This window comes from Xenia sp. Carnegie-2017, unplaced genomic scaffold, assembly GCF_021976095.1.
Source record: "Xenia sp. Carnegie-2017 unplaced genomic scaffold, XeniaSp_v1 HiC_scaffold_24, whole genome shotgun sequence".
NCBI lineage: Eukaryota > Metazoa > Cnidaria > Anthozoa > Malacalcyonacea > Xeniidae > Xenia > Xenia sp. Carnegie-2017.
Window position 1 is genome coordinate 14,154,620 of NW_025813487.1, and position 19,312 is coordinate 14,173,931.

Sequence of the window (19,312 nt, forward strand, 5' to 3'; positions counted from 1 at the left end):
ATAGCATATGCAGAGATTTCTTTTGACAAAAGTTATTCAAGTACGTCATGTGTGAATATTTTCTGTGGCTTGCCAACGCTTAAATATTTTTTAAAACACATGTCTCGAGTTATTTTTCTTCAAGTAATCCAAGCAATATTGATGAGACTTGACTGAATAGTATAAAGAGTCTGACTTTGAAGTTTGGTCAAGTCCCATGGAGTAACGATTTTGACATTAAAGTTTAGTGAATGAACTTTCATGTATCTCTATAATAGGAGAAAAGATTTCAACGTCAAAGCATAGGTCAATGAACGAAGTTTCATGTATCTCTAGAGGATTAAAGATATTGACGTTAAATATTAATGAATGAAGTTTCATGAATCTTTATAGGATTAAAGATGTTGACGTCAAAGGTTAATGGATGAAGTTTCATGTATCTCTATAAGAGTAACGATTTTGACGTTAAAGGTTAATGAATGAAGTTTCATGATTCTTCTTTCAGATTTTAGAGCTGTTAATTTGTGAATATATTTAAGTAGGCGTATTTCAAGTGTTCTAATTTTTATTTAGATCGAATTTAGTGATTCCAAACGTTCTGCAGCTGTGCTTCTTCCCGAAATAATTGGATGTATTCACTCTCTATAAAAGATAATTTTCATTTTTTTCTGCATTTCATCTCGACAAATAGTTAAAGTGGCGTAGTGGTGATCGAAAGAAATGATTACAATTCAGGTTTGAGCTGTTATGAAGTAAGATTAAGTGCAGAATATATCTTCATTAGAGAATAGTCTCTCAGGTAATTGTTGTATATTTAGAAGAAGATTAACTTATGATTTAGCATGTGTTCAAACAGCAGCTGGTTTTCATTTGATTTGAAATTTTCAGCATTGAAATTAATGCCCTTTATATAAGCAGACCTTTTATGATAAACAAATATATTCTTTTATCTCTTGAAATCGAACGTTTTTTATTTCTTAGAGACTAAAATACTAAAACCTACTTTTTTATCTTTTTTTCACAAATAGCACCGTTCAGGAGAGGGGCGAAACTAGAGCGTTAAGTTGGGGATGGGTGAACATTCATATATTCAGCTCTGCCCTGCTGATTTCTTTTAAAATTATAATCGCTAACAAACCAAGTCAGTGAAACATAGCTGAATAGATAAATATTCACCCACCCCTTAACGTTCTAGTTTAGCCCCTTTTTCAGGGTGCCCCCTTGCAAGCTTATATTTAGGGTGCACGTGGCTCTGCTAAACCAGAGCTAAGAGCAAATTACGCCACTGATTAAAGAAAAAATAGAACGGTAAAGAACCTTTGAAAAATTTATTCGTATTTAAGAGCGTGTGTACAATAAATTTTCTACTAATCGTCGTTTGAGTGCTCTGTTTTGACTGAAACTTTGAATTCAAAAAGCGAGTTCATTCCGGGAAACAGATGCTTTTTTCTTAACGTGGAAACTGCTGGGAACATCTGTATCATTTCAGCTGTTTTTCATCACAGTCTGATTTCTATCCATCCCGTGTATGTTGAAGAAGAAATTTGAAGGAGGAGATATTTTCTAAGTTAAATCCAATATGTTATTGCAGTAACAAAGTCACGCATTCCGGAAATCAAAATTCATTACAACAGCTGAACTTTTGCAATACGAACTGTGAATTTAATTGTAATAGTGTGAGATTATATTTGCTTTGTTTGAGCGATCACTACTTGGTTATATACACAATAATAATATTGCGTTTGTTTCCACGCCATATTGTTGAAGTAATGGATGTTTGATGAGTCTGTTTACAAATATACTTATTTGGGTTAGGGTTAGGGTAAGATATGGATTCATTTAAGATCCATATCTTGAAACTTGAAGTCCCTCGATCAAATCATTCTATCTTTTCATGAAATAGTACAATCTGAGTTGCAGGAAACTCCGCTCATTTTCTACCTTAGAATGGTTGAATCGAAGACTGAAATGATTCATGAATAAAAACGATTTAAAATTTCCACCCCACTAATTATCAATTTTTGACATGTTTGTCTTCATGATGGCTCCTGCATCGATCTTTTTTTGTTATAATGGGAATGCCAATTTAGAATTTTTATTGCTTTAATACGCCGGCGATGAAATTAATTACTTTGCTATTTTCGTGTATGCATATTTTTTCCCATTAGCGCCGTCCAAACTTTTATTGCGTTTGATGCTTCAGTTCGTTTAGTGCTGACTGCATCGCTTGTAGATACGTTTTGTCTGCATTAGTTCGTCGATATGCAGCACTAGAAAGACAAGGAAATATCGATCATCGACAGCATAAGAGGTTAAAAGTTAATTTCTCGTTTTGAAGAACGTTGCCTTATATCTTTTCCGTAAAATCTTTCTTTCTTGATTTTCGTGTCGCTCTTTATTCTTTGTGTCAGCACTTAATCTGTCTCCTTCTATCTTCCCGCCAATCTTTTGCCATCTCTCTCGATCTCCATATTTTTACTTTTGTTCTTTTCTTTCAACTCTCTTCTTTCTCACTATCTCCGTCTCTTTTTCACCAACTCACCGAAACATGGCCTTATTTCCATCGATACAAGCAACAGATATAAATTATTTGCTAAATTTACGTTGAGTCGTCAAAGTAATGACCATGTCGTTATATAGGCGATCAATGCGCTTAATGAATTTGCTCTGTTGCAAATCACCACATAATTCTCACTTCGCAACCTCCTTTTAGATCAATTGTACTTCGTTATCAGCAAGACGTATTCTTTGGCAAACCACCTGCATACTTGGAAATTGAAAATTCACCGCCTTCCTCAAACTATAGCTGCTGCTTTCTTTAAGAGGGAGGTCGTGCTGATAGCTGGTTTTCACGATTTCCTCGACAAAGGTAGACACTTATAAATGTTTCCTTTAAATCTACCTTGTTAATTTACAGACATAGTGTTGAATCAGATAAAAAAAGGTTTAGCATGGTCTAGCAAAAACCGTCAACATTATTCATTTTGTGTTTAATAAATAGTAATGCCCCAAGACAAAGTTTTCCTATTGGGTTTTTTACTTTTAAATGTGCAGTTATTCCAAAGTCTATGTTTTGATGCATCCATGATAATTGAACTCGCGCGTTTAAGTCTCGTGATATTTTATGCTTTTTTTAATCATACATGAGCCGAGTCGGCTTGCTTTGCCGTTAACTTGCTTACTGGCAGCGGTAGATTAACTCCATGGAGGACATCTTATTCACGAACACGTCAACTGTGTAAAGTAATAATGAAAATGAATGAAATGCGTTAATTTGAAGGAAAGTTGACTTCGATACATGTGCCATCAATAATTATAAAATGAATTCACATATATATAAAATAGCTATAAAAGTTTGTACTTCCAATGTACTTTATAATAACATATTCTCGAAAAAGGCAGAGAATTTTTTTCACGATTAGTGCAACAGCATAGTGCATTTTTCATGCAAGTATCCTTGTTTTCTTTTACCAAACACTAGACTTCAAAGACCGCTGGCATAACACTTAGATTAAGTCCTTATTTCTGGAGAGCTTTAATGTAATTAAACAATGTACACTCAACATAAACTACTTGACATTTTTCATAATAACGTTCAACTACAACAATAATTACCAGATGATGAAGGTCATTTGCTTGAAATACTTAGAAGCCGCATTGTATTATCAAGGCTGTCGTAAATTAATTTTTCGGTGTTTTGGCAACTGAATAATGACAGCGTACAGACGAATCATTGAGGTGCCGCAACGCGTCCTCTCGACCGCAGTCATTCCGGTCAGTTGTTATGTGTTTATCGTTTGTTTTCAACCGCTAAATGACATAACGTCGTTTCTGATTGATGAATTTGAAGATATCTAGATAGAATAAAGAAATGACTTCGGGTCATTTTATTCGTTGGAAACAAGTGTTTGTTGAACACTGAAATCTTGACGGACGGTTGCGCGGCGCAACATGCGCTATGACAAACACATAAAAGGTTCCCACTGGAGTGACTTTTCCGTATCTTTCATACTGTGTAGTTATGAGAGACACACAGGTCCTTTTTCAATCCGACTCCAATGTTCCATTGATACATAAGGCTTTTCTGGAAAACTCGTCTGTTTATGAAACTTTAAACATTTTACGATAAGTCATTGTTCATTACGTCGTTCGGGCATACGAACACATTAATCATATGAATGAGACAAAAATGCGTAAATAATGAGTCGATTATTAAAAAATTATCGCAATGAATATGCTTAAACCTGTTCTCCATACTTTGTGATAAAAATTCAAAATCGCCAATAACTTTGTTTTAGCAAACAGTAATTGTCCAGTTGTTACATTTTTTGATGAATTTTGGGTTATTTAACTCTTGAACTTTTCAGTGTTCATCTATCTTTACATGCAATACATAACAAGCTTTAAACTTGAAAACCTTTTCCAGCCTTTTTGAAATGTCTTCTTCTAACCCACCGTCTTTACTTCCGTCCCAGCACCTCCCTCTTTTCCTGTATGTCTTCTCATTCCATCTTGAAATATATCTTCCTAATTCTTGATCCTTCATCCTTGTTTGCATTCATTTTGATCCCATTTTTGATTTCTTTGTAGAGTGTCATACCACTTCTTCAGTTTACTTCGCGCACACTCGTAAACAATCTCTTCCTCTCCTCCATTTGCAAAATCTCCAACGTCTCTCTTCCGACTTTATCGCCTACATTCAATTACCACCATCAAAACTGACCAAGCTACATTTCACTTTTACACCTGCTGCAAGCGCTCTCTGGATGTATCTGACGTTTTCCCCCATAATTGACACGCACCGAAGTGTAAATTACGCCATCTAGAGAGCGATGAGTTTAATATATTGTCACATGGCAAATTATTGTATTAAATCTACTCATTTCATAATATATTATTTCAGCGACGAAACTTCGTTTCAAGAGAGACGACTTCTTAGGGAAGGCACCTCTTTGTCAAGGTAATCTTCTTAGTACTTTCTTTTTGTATCTGTCGACTTGTTTTGGCAACTAATGTTTTTTTGTGATACATTCAAATAAGCATGTCTTCATCAAAATGTTTTTCATTTCTTCAAATCACTGTTGCGCGTCGCAAGCATGAAACGAAACTGCGTGCGAATTTGTTTGTGTTTTACGAAAAAGCGTGGAATATGACAAAAAGTATTTGTGTTTCAACGTTGTCCAATGGCACATCAATGCCACGACCATCGACAAGTCCGTCGACTTGTTTCACTGAGAAAAATGAAGCGTCAATATCTTATTAATTGAAGTAAGCGCTTCGTTTCGTATTGTGGCAAAAGGTGTTATATATGTACAATATTTTTGCATTGAATGAAGACTTAATGAAATGTATGAAAATCAAGCTGTAGTTATTGATGACGATATATATCATTTGGAAACGAGAAGACGTTCATAGATGGATTGTTCATATGTTTTGGATGAAGATGACAGAATTTTGAAGTCGTCGAAGTCAGCGCGGAAACCAACTATGAAATGCCACTTTTCCTCATCTCAATATCCGTTTTGACTTTCGCTCGTCCACTCGCATTTCATCTCTGTTTCATGTCAAAGATGGAGTTCCCAACTCCAAAGTTTCTGAGATATGTTGTGGTATATTTATATGTCGACACTCCGTCAGTTACACATGCCAGTGTATCAGAACATTTGGGAATCTCTCCCTAAACGGGAAAGTCTTCATCCAGCCCAATCAACTACAGTGTGTTCACCCACTTAAAAACAAGAAATCATTCCGCTGACTTTGACTACTTCAAAATTATTTCATCCTCTTTCAACACATATGAATTATATCCATCCCACCAAACTTCATGCCAATGTGTTAGTTTGTCAAACAACTGTCACGTGCATGCGTAAAGTATAAATTCTGTCCCAACGTCATTCCAAGCATTATATATGTGCCGCTAAATCTGATCAGTATTATTTATATGAATGTGAAATTGGCGGGATTTTTAACACCGACTCAAGATGGTCAAGCTAACGAAGCGAAAATGCTTGAGGTTTACATGTGGAACGACAATTGCATTTAACCTCCGCTCAAAATAATCTTTAAATGGTTTTAGCTTATAGAGCTTTGGGAGCACTATTGTTTGTTAGTTTCAATTTCCATTGTGGTTGAAGTTTGATTAAAATCTGGTCAAAAATTGACGATAAATGAAGCATAGCCCCACGTATCCTTCAACAGTTAATTTCTGTCCCACTCAACTATTGTGTAAAGCTTTGACTGAACTATTTAAAAATTCAGACTTTACAAGGCAAATTTTTGAGCACTCAATTATTGTGTAAAGCTTTGACTGAACTATTTAAAAATTCAGACTTTACAAGGCAAATTTTTGAGCACTCAATTATTGTGTAAAGCTTTGACTGAACTATTTAAAAATTCAGACTTAACAAGGCAAATTTTTGAGAACTCAATTATTGTGTAAAGCTTTGACTGAACTATTTAAAAATTCAGACTTAACAAGGCAAATTTTTGAGCACTCAATTATTGTGTAAAGCTTTGGCGGAACTTTTTAAAAATTCAGACTTAACAAGGCAAATTTTTGAGCACTCAATTATTGTGTAAAGCTTTGGCGGAGCTTTTTAAAAATTCAGACTAAACAAGGCAAATTTTTGAGCACTCAATTATTGTGTAAAGCTTTGGCGGAACTTTTTAAAAATTCAGACTTAACAAGGCAAATTTTTGAGCACTCAATTATTGCGTAAAGCTTTGACTGAACTATTTAAAAATTCAGACTTAACAAGGCAAATTTTTGAGCACTCAATTATTGTGTAAAGCTTTGGCGGAACTTTTTAAAAATTCAGACTTTACAAGGCAAATTTTTGAGCGTGATAGCTTAGAAATTGCATTTTCATACATGAAACAAAGATTTTCGAGTGAAATTATAATAGCTTCACGTAGCTATGAAATAGTTTCCAGTTATTTTATATGAAATGTTCTTCGTGCATGTTTTTACGTTAAATATAGAAGTTGTTTAACAACGTTCACATGGGTACAAGTAAGATGTTTTTTCATTTTCATCAAGTACAAATCTTAGATGTAATATTTATGAAACAAAATTTTGTTAGCATCAGTCAAATGAAATTTTCGTTCAACAAAACCTTTTTACATAACAGTGGGTTTTTAAAACAGTCCGTGCATATCTTTTTATCATGGACGAAGTAATTAGGTTTTTTTATTGTCCGATTTACACAGCCATCGACGTAGGATGGCGTAATGCATGAGGAACCGCAAATCTTCAAATGTCCTTCACCATCACAGCGGTATTACTTGATGTTATGCTTGGGCGGAATTTTTCGGGACAGTTAACGGTTTTTGCATCTTAGGGGAGGCTGAAATAACCAATCGGCAAATATACTTAATAATTCAAGTTCACAATATGCATTGCGACCTCAATAATAGCGTAAATTGTAGATTTCAAAAACCGCGATATCTCGATAGTGAAAAGAGATCTGCATTATCTTTTCTTAAAATGTCTGCGGTCATTTCCAAAGCTTTCTTCTGGTTGAAGTATGATGATACAGCAACATTTTCCTATCATGAGCTTTTTCGAAGAATTCGTATTGGTCTTGTTGTGAATCATTTTCCTGAAAATATACCTGGTTCTGTTAATGAATCATAAATGATTGCACGAAAATATTCCTGATGTTGTTAGCAATAGACATTAAAAAAACTTTATTATTCAAGTTCGGTGATAAGCTCGACAATGTTTGAGACAGTTTTGTTGTTTGTCGGAAGCGTTACCGTCTGACGCCATACAAATTATAAAGGTTTAAGATCCCGTCTGTCTTTTTAGCACGCAAGAAGACACCTGCCTCTCATCCGCAATTAATTTCGCCTTAGTTGAGCATATGACATGAAAATGAGAAAACAACTAAGAAATAAAAGATGTTTACTGTGTTTGTACAAGTTCATGCAAACCGAGGAGAACTTTGGAAGAACTCGAGAGCAGATCAGTGCAAGCCCGAGACCGAAGGTCGAGGGTTGCACATGCTCGACAGTTCTCACAAACGTCTCCGAGGTTTGCATAAGCTTGAACAAACACGAAAAACACCTTTTATTTCTTTTATAAAAGCACAATAATGCTAAACAGACAATTTTAAAACAAGCGTTTTCTTTTAAAATTTTTTCATGTTTGATTCGCAAATTCTCTTTGTTTGATTGATCGATTTGATTGGTTGAGCTCAGATCGTTTTGCTCAGGCTAAAGCAAACACAGCTATAGACCAATCAGCGCACGCTTTTTATTGATGTCATTTAATAAATCAAAATAATATTAATCTGAAGAATCGCGAAGTTTTTGCCTTTTGCTTTGCAAGTTATTTATTTACACACGTGTTGCATGTGTCTGCCTGAAAACTCTGCCTCAAAATACGATTTGTGACGACGAATTTGTAATTTTTCAACAAAACTTTATCCAGATTTAGCAGCAAGTCTATTGCTTTGATCAATTGCGGAAATTCATTACAAGAGCTGTATAAACTCGTGCCTCGTTGATAAACGCAAACTTGTTCTTACTAAGCAATTTTCACGGATACAAATTATTAAACTTCAAAGAAATATGTTCTTTCTTCTGTACGTCACTGATTCAAAAAAGTCAATAATACGTTCAGTTCTTCAATTGGGCATTATTGAAACACGGAGTGTAGCTGTCTAGCCTACTTTAGGTTTTGCATGAGAACCAGCACATAACAAGGAATCACTTCGACAGGTTGATGCGAAACGACTCTGCCATGCGTAGGAAGGAGAAAAAGAAGTGGTTGTGGTTTTAAATATAATGTTTAAATAAGAGTGAAAATCGTTAATCAAAACCAGTGGGGGGCTGTCCGTTTGATCCCTTTGAAAGCCAGCTTCCATCCTGTAGCCAACTCACAACAGACACAAGGACGTTTTTTCACGTCTTCTACGGATTTTGGCTTAACATAGATGCTCAAACGGAAACGGGAAAAAAATTTTACTGTTCGATTACTCACGCCATTCTTTGTCCACGTTCTCATTTTCATAGAATCGAAATTAGCCACAAGGAAGTATAAATGAGAGAAACAGAAATCAGATTTCTATTGCCAAAGTCGTCACAGCTTGTATCACAGTTCGAATTTGAGCACTTTCATTCCGCGCAAAGTTTCAAGAGAAACGATGAGTCTCAGAGGCAACACTACTGCTACCTACTTCATATTCTCAACGATCGTTATTCTTTCATTTTTCGGTAACCTCATGGTACTTGGTGTTATGTTGATGAAACGTGGCGCATTTAAGAAGGCCTACAATATCTTTATCTTCAGTTTAGCCTGTACCGACGTCATCACGGCGATATTTCTTATTTTCAGTCGTTACCTTTACCTTCCCGACATGCCTGCGAACAAGATATCAGCAACGCTGTTCTGCAGTACCATCTGGAACGCTTGTATTCTGTTTGGTCTTGGATACGTTTCTATCTATACTTGTCTCGTTCTCGCAATCGAGCGGTGGTTGGCGATCGTGAAACCGAACATATATCGAAAGACGAGGCCGTCTCAAGCCGTAATTATTGTCGGGTTTGTCTGGTTTTGGGGCCTTCTAATCCAAGCCACGACTTTGTTCCGAGCGAAACCCGACTTTGAAAAAGGTATGCCAATATTTGTTTAAATGTTATTATTTAACGACATGTTAACGACTTTGTTCCGAGCGAAACCCGACTTCGAAAAAGGTATGCCAATATTTGTTTAAATGTTATTATTTAGGACATGTTAAAACATTACATTAACATCGAGCCATTAACATTTGCAACATGTACATGAAAAAGCTTATTGATTATATATCCTCTAACCAAAACAGAGGGTTGTTCTGGAAAAGTAGATGGAACTTTTTTGTTAAACCTTTGCTTTGTGTACCGCAATTATAGTCTAGTCTCCCTTAACCGGACACCCATAGAACCTCAACCTTTCATCCGTTTAAGGGAGGTGTCTGCTCATGAAAATTTATAAGAGATTCTAAGGTATTTGCAAGGACCCGAAAGTGTAGTGTCCGCATACGTTTTACGAGAGGTTTTTGCTTCCAAGAGTTGTCCGTTCAACTGTATGCAAATTGATTGCCTTCCTCTTGACTTGCAATTCTGACGCATATTGTCTGGTAAATTTCAAGATGAAAGGTTCATAAGTGTTAAAGTGCATGTCGCAGGCCAATTTCTAAATCATTTCTATTTTTTTATTGTCACTTGTGCTGCCAGTGTTCGTCGGCTAGACAGTCTAACCATTACTTACGGACATCTCTCGGAAGCGGACCCTACTTTCGGATCATTGCCAATACTTTGTTATCTCTTATAACCTCTCATAAACCGTCATCTCCAGAAAGTTGACACATTGTCATGGTCTCATTGTTGTCGACTTGCTGAAGCTTCGACTGATACAAAATAAAAGTTGTATAATCTATTTTATGGCAACCGTAACTTCCGGCAAAATGGCGTGCTTTGATTGGCTCAGAAACATTTTTGCCAGTACATTGTTTTCCGTAATGGACCACGGTCCAAAATGCGTAATTTAAGAGTCAAATGTAAACAAACTTCGTAAAGCAAACAGCAAAACGAAAGAGAAACGAAACAAAAAAACATTTACGAATGTCAGTCGAAGGGAAGACAGTTTAACTATCAAGACGATACAATTTGAAACGATTTATTTATTACTGACGCAAACTAAAAGAGTGAAAGGTATCCCGTACAAAACAACAAGAACGAGAATGAAAACAAGCTTCGTTTTAGGTCAAATAATGCCATATAATAAACCTTCTAATAACCTCACCCTACAGGCTTGGTATGTACAAAAAAACTTCGGTCCGATATTTCTCCGTAAAGACCTCGCGCTCGGTTATTAAGGTCTTATTATCTTGATGTCTATATTCGTAACTTGTTTTATTTTGTCTTATTTAAAATTTTCTGCTTTACCTGGTTGTTGTTACCAAAATTAATCAAGTGAGTTCTCGTTGTTTCTTTATCAGGCACCTGCAAGTGGACTAAACTCAACATCGGCGAAGGTCCTTTTCCCTACATCGACATAACGTTACAATGTGTTTTACCGTTTACGACAATGCTTCTCCTTTACCTTCATATGTTATACAAGGTCAAGAAGATGCCGAATCTGTTACAGGGACGTGGTGCAGCAATATCGAAACGCATCACGATTCTCGCTTTGGCTGCGTCATGCGCACTCGTCATTGGATGGTTGCCCAGTCGCGTCAGCTTTATGCTAAGCAAACTGAACCTGAACGATCCAAATGGTCTTCTCCACTTTTGGCTTGTGGCGTTTTCTTTCGCCAATTCTTTTGTCAATCCCTTCCTGTATGGTGTTTACAGTTCAGAATTTAGACGCGACTATAAGGCGTTGTTGAGCAAACTCGTTTGTATCAAAGGAATGTCAATTTCACCAAGCCTCGATGCCTCGACAAATAAAAGAAAGGGCTCCATTCGCTTTAGTTTGTCAAATGCAGACACTTTTACAATCGCTCTTGATACTGATGTATGAAACCAAGGTTGTCTTAAAATTACTTTTTGAATGTAAATTTATGAATGATAAAATTGCCTTGTAAAGTAAACGGTTTGAACCCGGGAGTATCGTTGCATGTTTGTAAATGTAGATCGTCCAGGTTGGTAGAGTCCTGAGAAGGACTGTTTTTGTTGTTGTTTACTGACGATTCGACAAACTTAGCGGTAGTCATCTTCAGAGTCAAATGATGAGTAAACGTCAGCTTAGCCGTATTTGTTATCTGGTTCTTGCGTCATTGTATTGTGTATAATCCGTGCTCGTATCAGTCGTCTGCTGGTGGATTTGACAATCTGAATAGCCTCTTGTGTGTTCAACGGGGACTTACTTCTAAGTCCTGCTGAAACGAGAGGCTCAAACCGTTTACTTTATTACGATCATTTGGACGACAGAACGAACAACTTGCTAACGACTACATACGTTTTGCAAGCAACGTCAGACGCATACGCCAACAACTCTGGTTCAACCACCGCTGCAAGGATTTTGGCCTCGTTCCGGCAGTACTTAGAATTAAGTCCCCGTTGAACACAAAAGAGGCTACTCAGATTGTCAAATCCACCAGCAGACGACTGATACGAGCACGGATTACACACAATACGTGTAAGAACCAGATAACAAATACGGCTAACCTGACGTTTACTCTTCATTTGACTCTGAAGATGATTACCGCTAAGGTTGTCGAAACGTCAGTCAACAACAACAAAAACAGTCCTTCTCAGGACTCTACCAACTTGGATGATCTTCATTTACCAACATGTAAAATTGACTTGATGTGGGATTAATGAGATTGTCTATAACTGAGACCAAATCTGAGGATGTGATACGGACGAAACTGCATTTCATTGGAGAATGCTGGATTTCATTGGTGAATACTGGATTTCATTGGTGAATACTGGATTTCATTGGTGAACACTAGATTTCAATGGTGAATACTGGATTTCATTGGTGAATATTAGATTTCATTGGTGAATACTGGATTTCATTGGTGAATACTGGATTTCATTGGTGAATACTGGATTTCATTGGTGAATACTGGATTTCATTGGTGAATACTGGATTTCATTGGAGAATATTGGATTTCATTGGTGAATATTGGATTTCATTGGAAAACATTAGTTTTCATCAGACAGCGTTGGATTTTATTGGGCTGTATTTGATTTCGAATTAAAATTATTTGCGTTATTAAAAACCAAATTATAAAAAACACTCACGTAAAAAATTGTTTTAAAAATATCAAATACCCTGATGAACTATCCAAATAATAACGTAATAGTTCTTAAAAGAACTGTTTCAAACAAAAACACTGACCGTATATTGTTCTTAAAGAACTGTTTCAAACAAGAACACTGACCGTATATTGTTCTTAAAGAACTGTTTCAAACAAGAACACTGACCGTATGTTGTTCTAAAAGAACTGTTTCAAACAAGAACACTGACCGTATATTGTTCTAAAAGAACTGTTTCAAACAAGAACACTGACCGTATATTGTTCTAAAAGAACTGTTTCAAACAAGAACACTGACCGTATATTGTTCTTAAAAGAACTGTTTCAAACAAGAACACTGACCGTATATTGTTCTAAAAGAACTGTTTCAAACAAGAACACTGACCGTATATTGTTCTAAAAGAACTGTTTCAAACAAGAACACTGACCGTATATTGTTCTAAAAGAACTGTTTCAAACAAGAACACTGACCGTATATTGTTCTTAAAAGAACTGTTTCAAACAAGAACACTGACCGTATATTGTTCTTAAAAGAACTGTTTCAAACAAGAACACTGACCGTATATTTTTCTAAAAGAACTGTTTCAAACAAGAACACTGACCGTATATTTTTCTAAAAGAACTGTTTCAAACAAGAACACTGACCGTATATTGTTGTAAAAGAACTGTTTCAAACAAGAACACTGACCGTATATTGTTCTAAAAGAACTGTTTTAAAGCTGGAAGGCCCGATGCATTTCAGCGTTGCTTTAAAGCTTGTAGCTTTAAAACAGCTCTTTTAGAACTATATTGGGTTGATCTTCTTGTTTCAAACAGTTCCTTTAAGCCTGGTTCTCATTAAGTCACTTGAGTCATCCGAGTCGTTTCGAGTTCTTTCGTTGTTTTTCAAAACGACTGGGACGACTCAAGCTATTGTACTTTCCTATATTCGTACTAGCGCCGCCGAGAGACTGTTTAATTAATTTTTACGCGAAGCATTTAAAAATGGCGGCTGTTGTTTATGAAAGACAAAGTCTTTTGGCTGGTTATTTGCTTCTTCAAATCTTTTTGCGCCATAAAAAGGTCGCTTGCATTTCTCAACAGTCGTTTCGTTCGTCCGGATAGAGCAAAGTTCTATCCAAGCGATCCTGGTCGTTTCAGTCTTGTGAGTCATTTGAGATCATCCCGCTCGCCTCTGATATGTTCTCATATGGTCGCACGGGTCGTCTGCGAAACGGCTGAAACGACTCGGACGACTATTTGAGAACCAGGCTTTAAGAACTATTGCGTTATGATTTCGACTATTTGAGAAGGCAGGGACTTAGGAATTTTGTTGTGTGTCCGCGCACCCACAACTTTTTAGAGTGCAGGTGTCGCATGTTGAAAGACACCCACGAATTTAGCTTCTCGCTTGATCGCTTATGATATATTATATGCTAAGTTTTTACAGTTGTATCTGCAAATTTTCAAATCAAGGAACGGTCACCAGGAACCAGGAAATTTCAAATGGTTTGAGCTGGTTTAAGCATCATGCTAGTCATTTGTATGAAATAAAACACAACCAAGGAACTTTTGAGGATTTTATGTATACGACTCTTATGTTCGTCTTTTGTGTTAAGAGACGGTTTAATCTTTATGGCATTAAAGATGTGTGTCAACCAAGATGCATTGCGCGCTTTTGTTTATGTTTACATTGTTAGCTTTTGAGCTTGCGGCACTCTGAATTGAATTTTGTCACTACGTCGTCTAATTTATCTGAAAAGTTTGCAAAAAAACAATGATTTAAAACTCTATTTTACATTAATTATAATAGTTGCGTTGTCTTAGTTGCATAGACTTCAATAACAAAATTCGCCATTTTGTCGACCAACAAAATGGGCGTCACGCAGACTGCCGTCACCATCAGTGAACTCTATAACAACTGTACTAGAGTTCATTGGTCACCATGGCCGTCACGCAATAATTAACGCGCAATGCATCTTGGTTGACACACATTCTTCAATCTATTCTTTTAATCATAAGTCATTAAGTGTGTCGTAATCTTGACGTATTTGCAAGTATACACACTATTATGTATAACGTAAATAATTTCAAAAACGTTTTTCTGCGTCGGTTGATTCGGTAGACAAGTGTTAATTAGCATGTTGGATTTTTAAAAGGTTTGTCACTGACATGTTAATTTCTTGTAACCTGAAGATGATACGTAGATTATCGAAATATATTGTTTTTATATTGTTTTTGGCTTTTATAAATTACAGCGCCGCTATGTTTTTGCCATATGCATGAGAATAATTTCGTCCCGTGCTTGTAGAACGTGACATGGACTCATCCATTGACTCTGAAGATGACATAAGTCGACACCAACAGTCCTTCTCAGGACCCACTAAACAGGACGAACAATATGTATCTACAGAATTTCAATGTAATCAGTCAAGATTATTTTATAGACCGACAAATTGCTACTTATTCAGTCACGTCAAATGGCGTAATGCACGAGTAACCGCAAATCTTCAAATATCCTTCACCTTCACAGCGGTATTACTTGATGTTGGTAAATGTAGAATGTCCAGGTTGGTATAGTCTTGAGAAGGACTGTTTTTGTTGTTGTTGACTGACGTTTCGACAACCTTAGCGGTTTGATGATTGTAAATGTAGATCGTCCAGGTTGGTATAGTCCTTAGAAGGACTGTTTTTGTTGTTGTTGACTGACGTTTCGACAACCTTAGCGGTTTGATGTTTGTAAATGTAGAATGTCCAGGTTGGTATAGTCCTGAGAAGGACTGTTTTTGTTGTTGTTGACTGACGTTTCGACAACCTTAGCGGTTTGATGATTGTAAATGTAGATCGTCCAGGTTGGTATAGTCCTGAGAAGGACTGTTTTTGTTGTTGTTGACTGACGTTTCGACAACCTTAGCGGTTTGATGTTTGTAAATGTAGAATGTCCAGGTTGGTATAGTCTTGAGAAGGACTGTTTTTGTTGTTGTTGACTGACGTTTCGACAACCTTAGCGGTTTGATGATTGTAAATGTAGATCGTCCAGGTTGGTATAGTCCTGAGAAGGACTGTTTTTGTTGTTGTTGACTGACGTTTTGACAACCTTAGCGGTTTGATGATTGTAAATGTAGATCGTCCAGGTTGGTATAGTCCTGAGAAGGACTGTTTTTGTTGTTGTTGACTGACGTTTCGACAACCTTAGCGGTTTGATGATTGTAAATGTAGATCGTCCAGGTTGGTATAGTCCTGAGAAGGACTGTTTTTGTTGTTGTTGACTGACGTTTCGACAACCTTAGCGGTTTGATGATTGTAAATGTAGATCGTCCAGATTGGTATAGTCCTGAGAAGGACTGTTTTTGTTGTTGTTGACTGACGTTTCGACAACCTTAACGGTTTGATGTTTGTAAATGTAGAATGTCCAGGTTGGTATAGTCCTGAGAAGGACTGTTTTTGTTGTTGTTGACTGACGTTTCGACAACCTTAGCGGTTTGATGATTGTAAATGTAGATCGTCCAGGTTGGTATAGTCCTGAGAAGGACTGTTTTTGTTGTTGTTGACTGACGTTTCGACAACCTTAGCGGTAGTTATCTTCAGAGTCAAATGAGGAGTAAACGTCAGGTTAGCCGTATTTGTTATCTGGTTCTTACGTCATTGTATTGTGTGTACAGGAAATGTGTATTGTCATTGTGAATTAGTGTGAAGTGAAATATTTAGGACTATACCAACCTGGATGATCTACATTTACAAACATGTAACGATACTCCCGGGTTCAAACCATTTACGGTATTACTTGATGTTATGCTTAGGCAGAATTTTTCGAGACAGTTAACGGTTTTTGCAACTTAGCGGAGGCTGAAATAACCAATCGGCAAATTTACTTAATAATTCAAGTTCACAATATGCATTGCGACCTCAATAGTAGCGTAAATTGGAGATTTCAAAAACCGCGATATCTCGATAGTGAAAAGAGCTATGCATTATCTTTTCTTAAATGTCTGCGGTCATTTCCAAAGCTTTCTTCTGGTTGAAGTATGATTATACAGCAACATTTTCCTTTGTGAATCATTTTCTTCAAAATATACCTGGTTCTGTCAATGAATCATAAATGGATTGCACGAAAAATATTCCTTATGTTGTTAGCGATAGACATTAAAAAAACTTTATTATTCAAGTTCGGTGATAAGCTCGACAATGTTTGAGACAGTTTTGTTACTTGTCGGAAGCGTTACCGTCTGATGCCATCCAAATTATAAAGGTTTAAGATCCCGTCTGTCTTTTTAGCACGCAAGAAGACACCTGCCTCTGATATGCAATTAATTTCGCCTTAGTTGAACATATGACAACAAAATGAAACAGCAACTAAGAACTAAAAGATATTTACTGTGTTTGTACAGGCCTATGCAAATCGAGGAGACCTTTGGAAGAGCTCGAGAGCAGGTCAATGCTAGCCCCAAACCCTAGGTTGAGGGCAGCATCCGCTTGAGAGTTCTCACAACGTCTCCAAGGTTTGCATAAGCTTCTACAAACACGAAAAACACCTTTTATTTCTTTTATAAAAGCAAAATAATGCTAAACAGACAATTTTAAAAGAAACGCTTTCCTTTAAAATGTTTTCATGTTTGATTCGCAAATTCTCTTTGATTGATTGATCGATTTGATTGGTTGAGCTCAGATCGTTTTGCTCAGGCTAATGCAAACACAGCTATAGACCAATAAGCGCACGCGTTTTATTGATTTTATTTAATAAATCAAAATAATATTAATGTGAAGAATCACGAGGTTTTTGCCTTTTGCTTTGCAAGTTATTTATTTACCCACGTGTTGCTTGAAGCATACATTGTTCATGGTCAGTGATAGAATAAACAATTCACCTAGCTACTCAATTGTGAATTCTGTTGTTGAAGCTATGTACCTTTGCAATTACATATACTGTAGTTTGGTTATTGTTGAATTTATTAATGGTTGATCACTTCTTTCCCTAAGTAAGCTCAGCTAACTGTTAGCTTGAAACAAAAAAGTTTCTGATGCGAGGGAAAGACGATTTCTGTTTTCACTCAACGACATAAATTGTAAGACACAAAGGTTTGTAATACTTCAAATTTGGTGATTTTGAATAATATGGCAAAATTATTCGTGTTTCAAACTGAACAAATAACGACGTAACAACAGTCGATCGAAATGACTTCCAACTTAGTAAACTTGCCCTGAAATTATTGTGGTTTAAAAGGACGTGCTGAAGATATCAAGCTGTCAAACTTTTTATTGAGCAGAATTGAAAGTGATCAACCTGTGGAAAAATGAAGATGCAACCTGAAGCTAATTCTACATAACGAAAATAGAATTTGAAAATAATATAGGTGGATTGCGTGTTACGTCACGCCACCATGTTTCTGGTCAAATACAATAGAATATCTTATGAAAGCCATTTTTGACACCACCCGACGTGGGTGGGTCACATTGTTTCATAATTTCTTGAAGATTGGAGGCAATCCAAGAATTGGTGTTTTGTTTTATTATTCATGCATTCGGGATATTTAGTCTAAACGTCCCTAATGAATATTATGATGGGAATATGTCAGTAAACGTCTATGTGATAACAAAAGATCTCGAGGCAACCATGTTATTACATATGCTGTTAATGACTTAATGTGGACAATGACCATATATAGTCTCTGATTAATAACAATTCATGTCGGCGGCCATTACAGGTAATTTTACAAACGTAAACAAATTTCGAAAAGCAAATAGCAGAAATTTTGATAACAAAAATAAAACAGGTATGAATGCCAACTTTTACAAAACAGCGAGGACAAAAAAGTAAAGAAAGCTTCGTTTCAGTTAAAATAATCCATTATAATAAACCTTTTATTATATTACCTATTTCGGTTATTCGCTCTTCGAGCCTGCGATCTGCTCATAAAGAATTAAATGATCCGATATTTCTCTTTAAGACTTCACAATTAGTAAAGGCCTTATAATACAACTAATTTTAATGTAATATTGTGATATTTCGAAATTTATATGTTTCTACATGTTTTCGGTGCACCTCTTCACATCAGAACGCAGACTTAAGAACAACACTTAAGAACTAATTAAAAAAGCTATACTACGAAAAAAATTGTAAAAATTGCCTAAATTAAAATCATCATATCTAGTTTTAATTTAGTTTGATATAATATCCCAGAAAGTGGCCGTCCAATGCATAAACTAAAAGTTTCTCATATACCAAGTTAAAATTTATATCGAAATTATGTTGTTTTTGATTCTTTATGCTAAACTCAATCGCTTGAACATTATTTAATAAAGAAGTCATTATTCCTTAAAGCATTGTTTTTCTTGTCATTTTTCACTGTATTTGCGCCGCTGTCGTATTGTGTCCATCGTTTAAACAAACACCAGTAGGCAATAAAGGTACAGCTGGTATAACGTAGTAAATTTTACTGTATAGTTCAGTCCGACACAATTTGTTGTATTTAGGGCCTAAAATTTTGCTAATGACTGTCAGCAAAATTGAATTTTCTGTTGGTAAAGTTGATAGTCAAAAACTTAAAATACGTTTTATATTGTAACAATATAATTTTTACACTGCTCACTACTGTTTGACTTCATAG

General features: G+C 36.0%; 1 protein-coding gene across 1 annotated transcript; it reads left to right on the forward strand.

Moving 5' to 3' along the window:
* The first annotated feature begins 2,691 nt into the window (after positions 1 to 2,691).
* LOC124451448 (somatostatin receptor type 1-like) lies at positions 2,692 to 11,522 on the forward strand. Its single transcript, XM_047002059.1, has 4 exons — positions 2,692 to 2,848; positions 4,883 to 4,939; positions 8,998 to 9,597; positions 10,962 to 11,522. Exons 3-4 carry the CDS (start codon positions 9,129 to 9,131, stop codon positions 11,483 to 11,485), a joined length of 993 nt encoding a protein of 330 aa, XP_046858015.1. The 5' UTR covers positions 2,692 to 2,848; positions 4,883 to 4,939; positions 8,998 to 9,128; the 3' UTR covers positions 11,486 to 11,522.
* Positions 11,523 to 19,312: the final 7,790 nt, after the last annotated feature.

Excerpts from the sequence above, each read along its gene's own strand:
- LOC124451448 (XM_047002059.1), top strand. The coding sequence starts at position 9,129 with ATGAGTCTCAGAGGCAACACTACTGCTACCTACTTCATATTCTCAACG. Across the intron at positions 9,598-10,961 it reads GAAACCCGACTTTGAAAAAG|GCACCTGCAAGTGGACTAAA; the intron begins GTATGCCAATAT and ends TTTCTTTATCAG.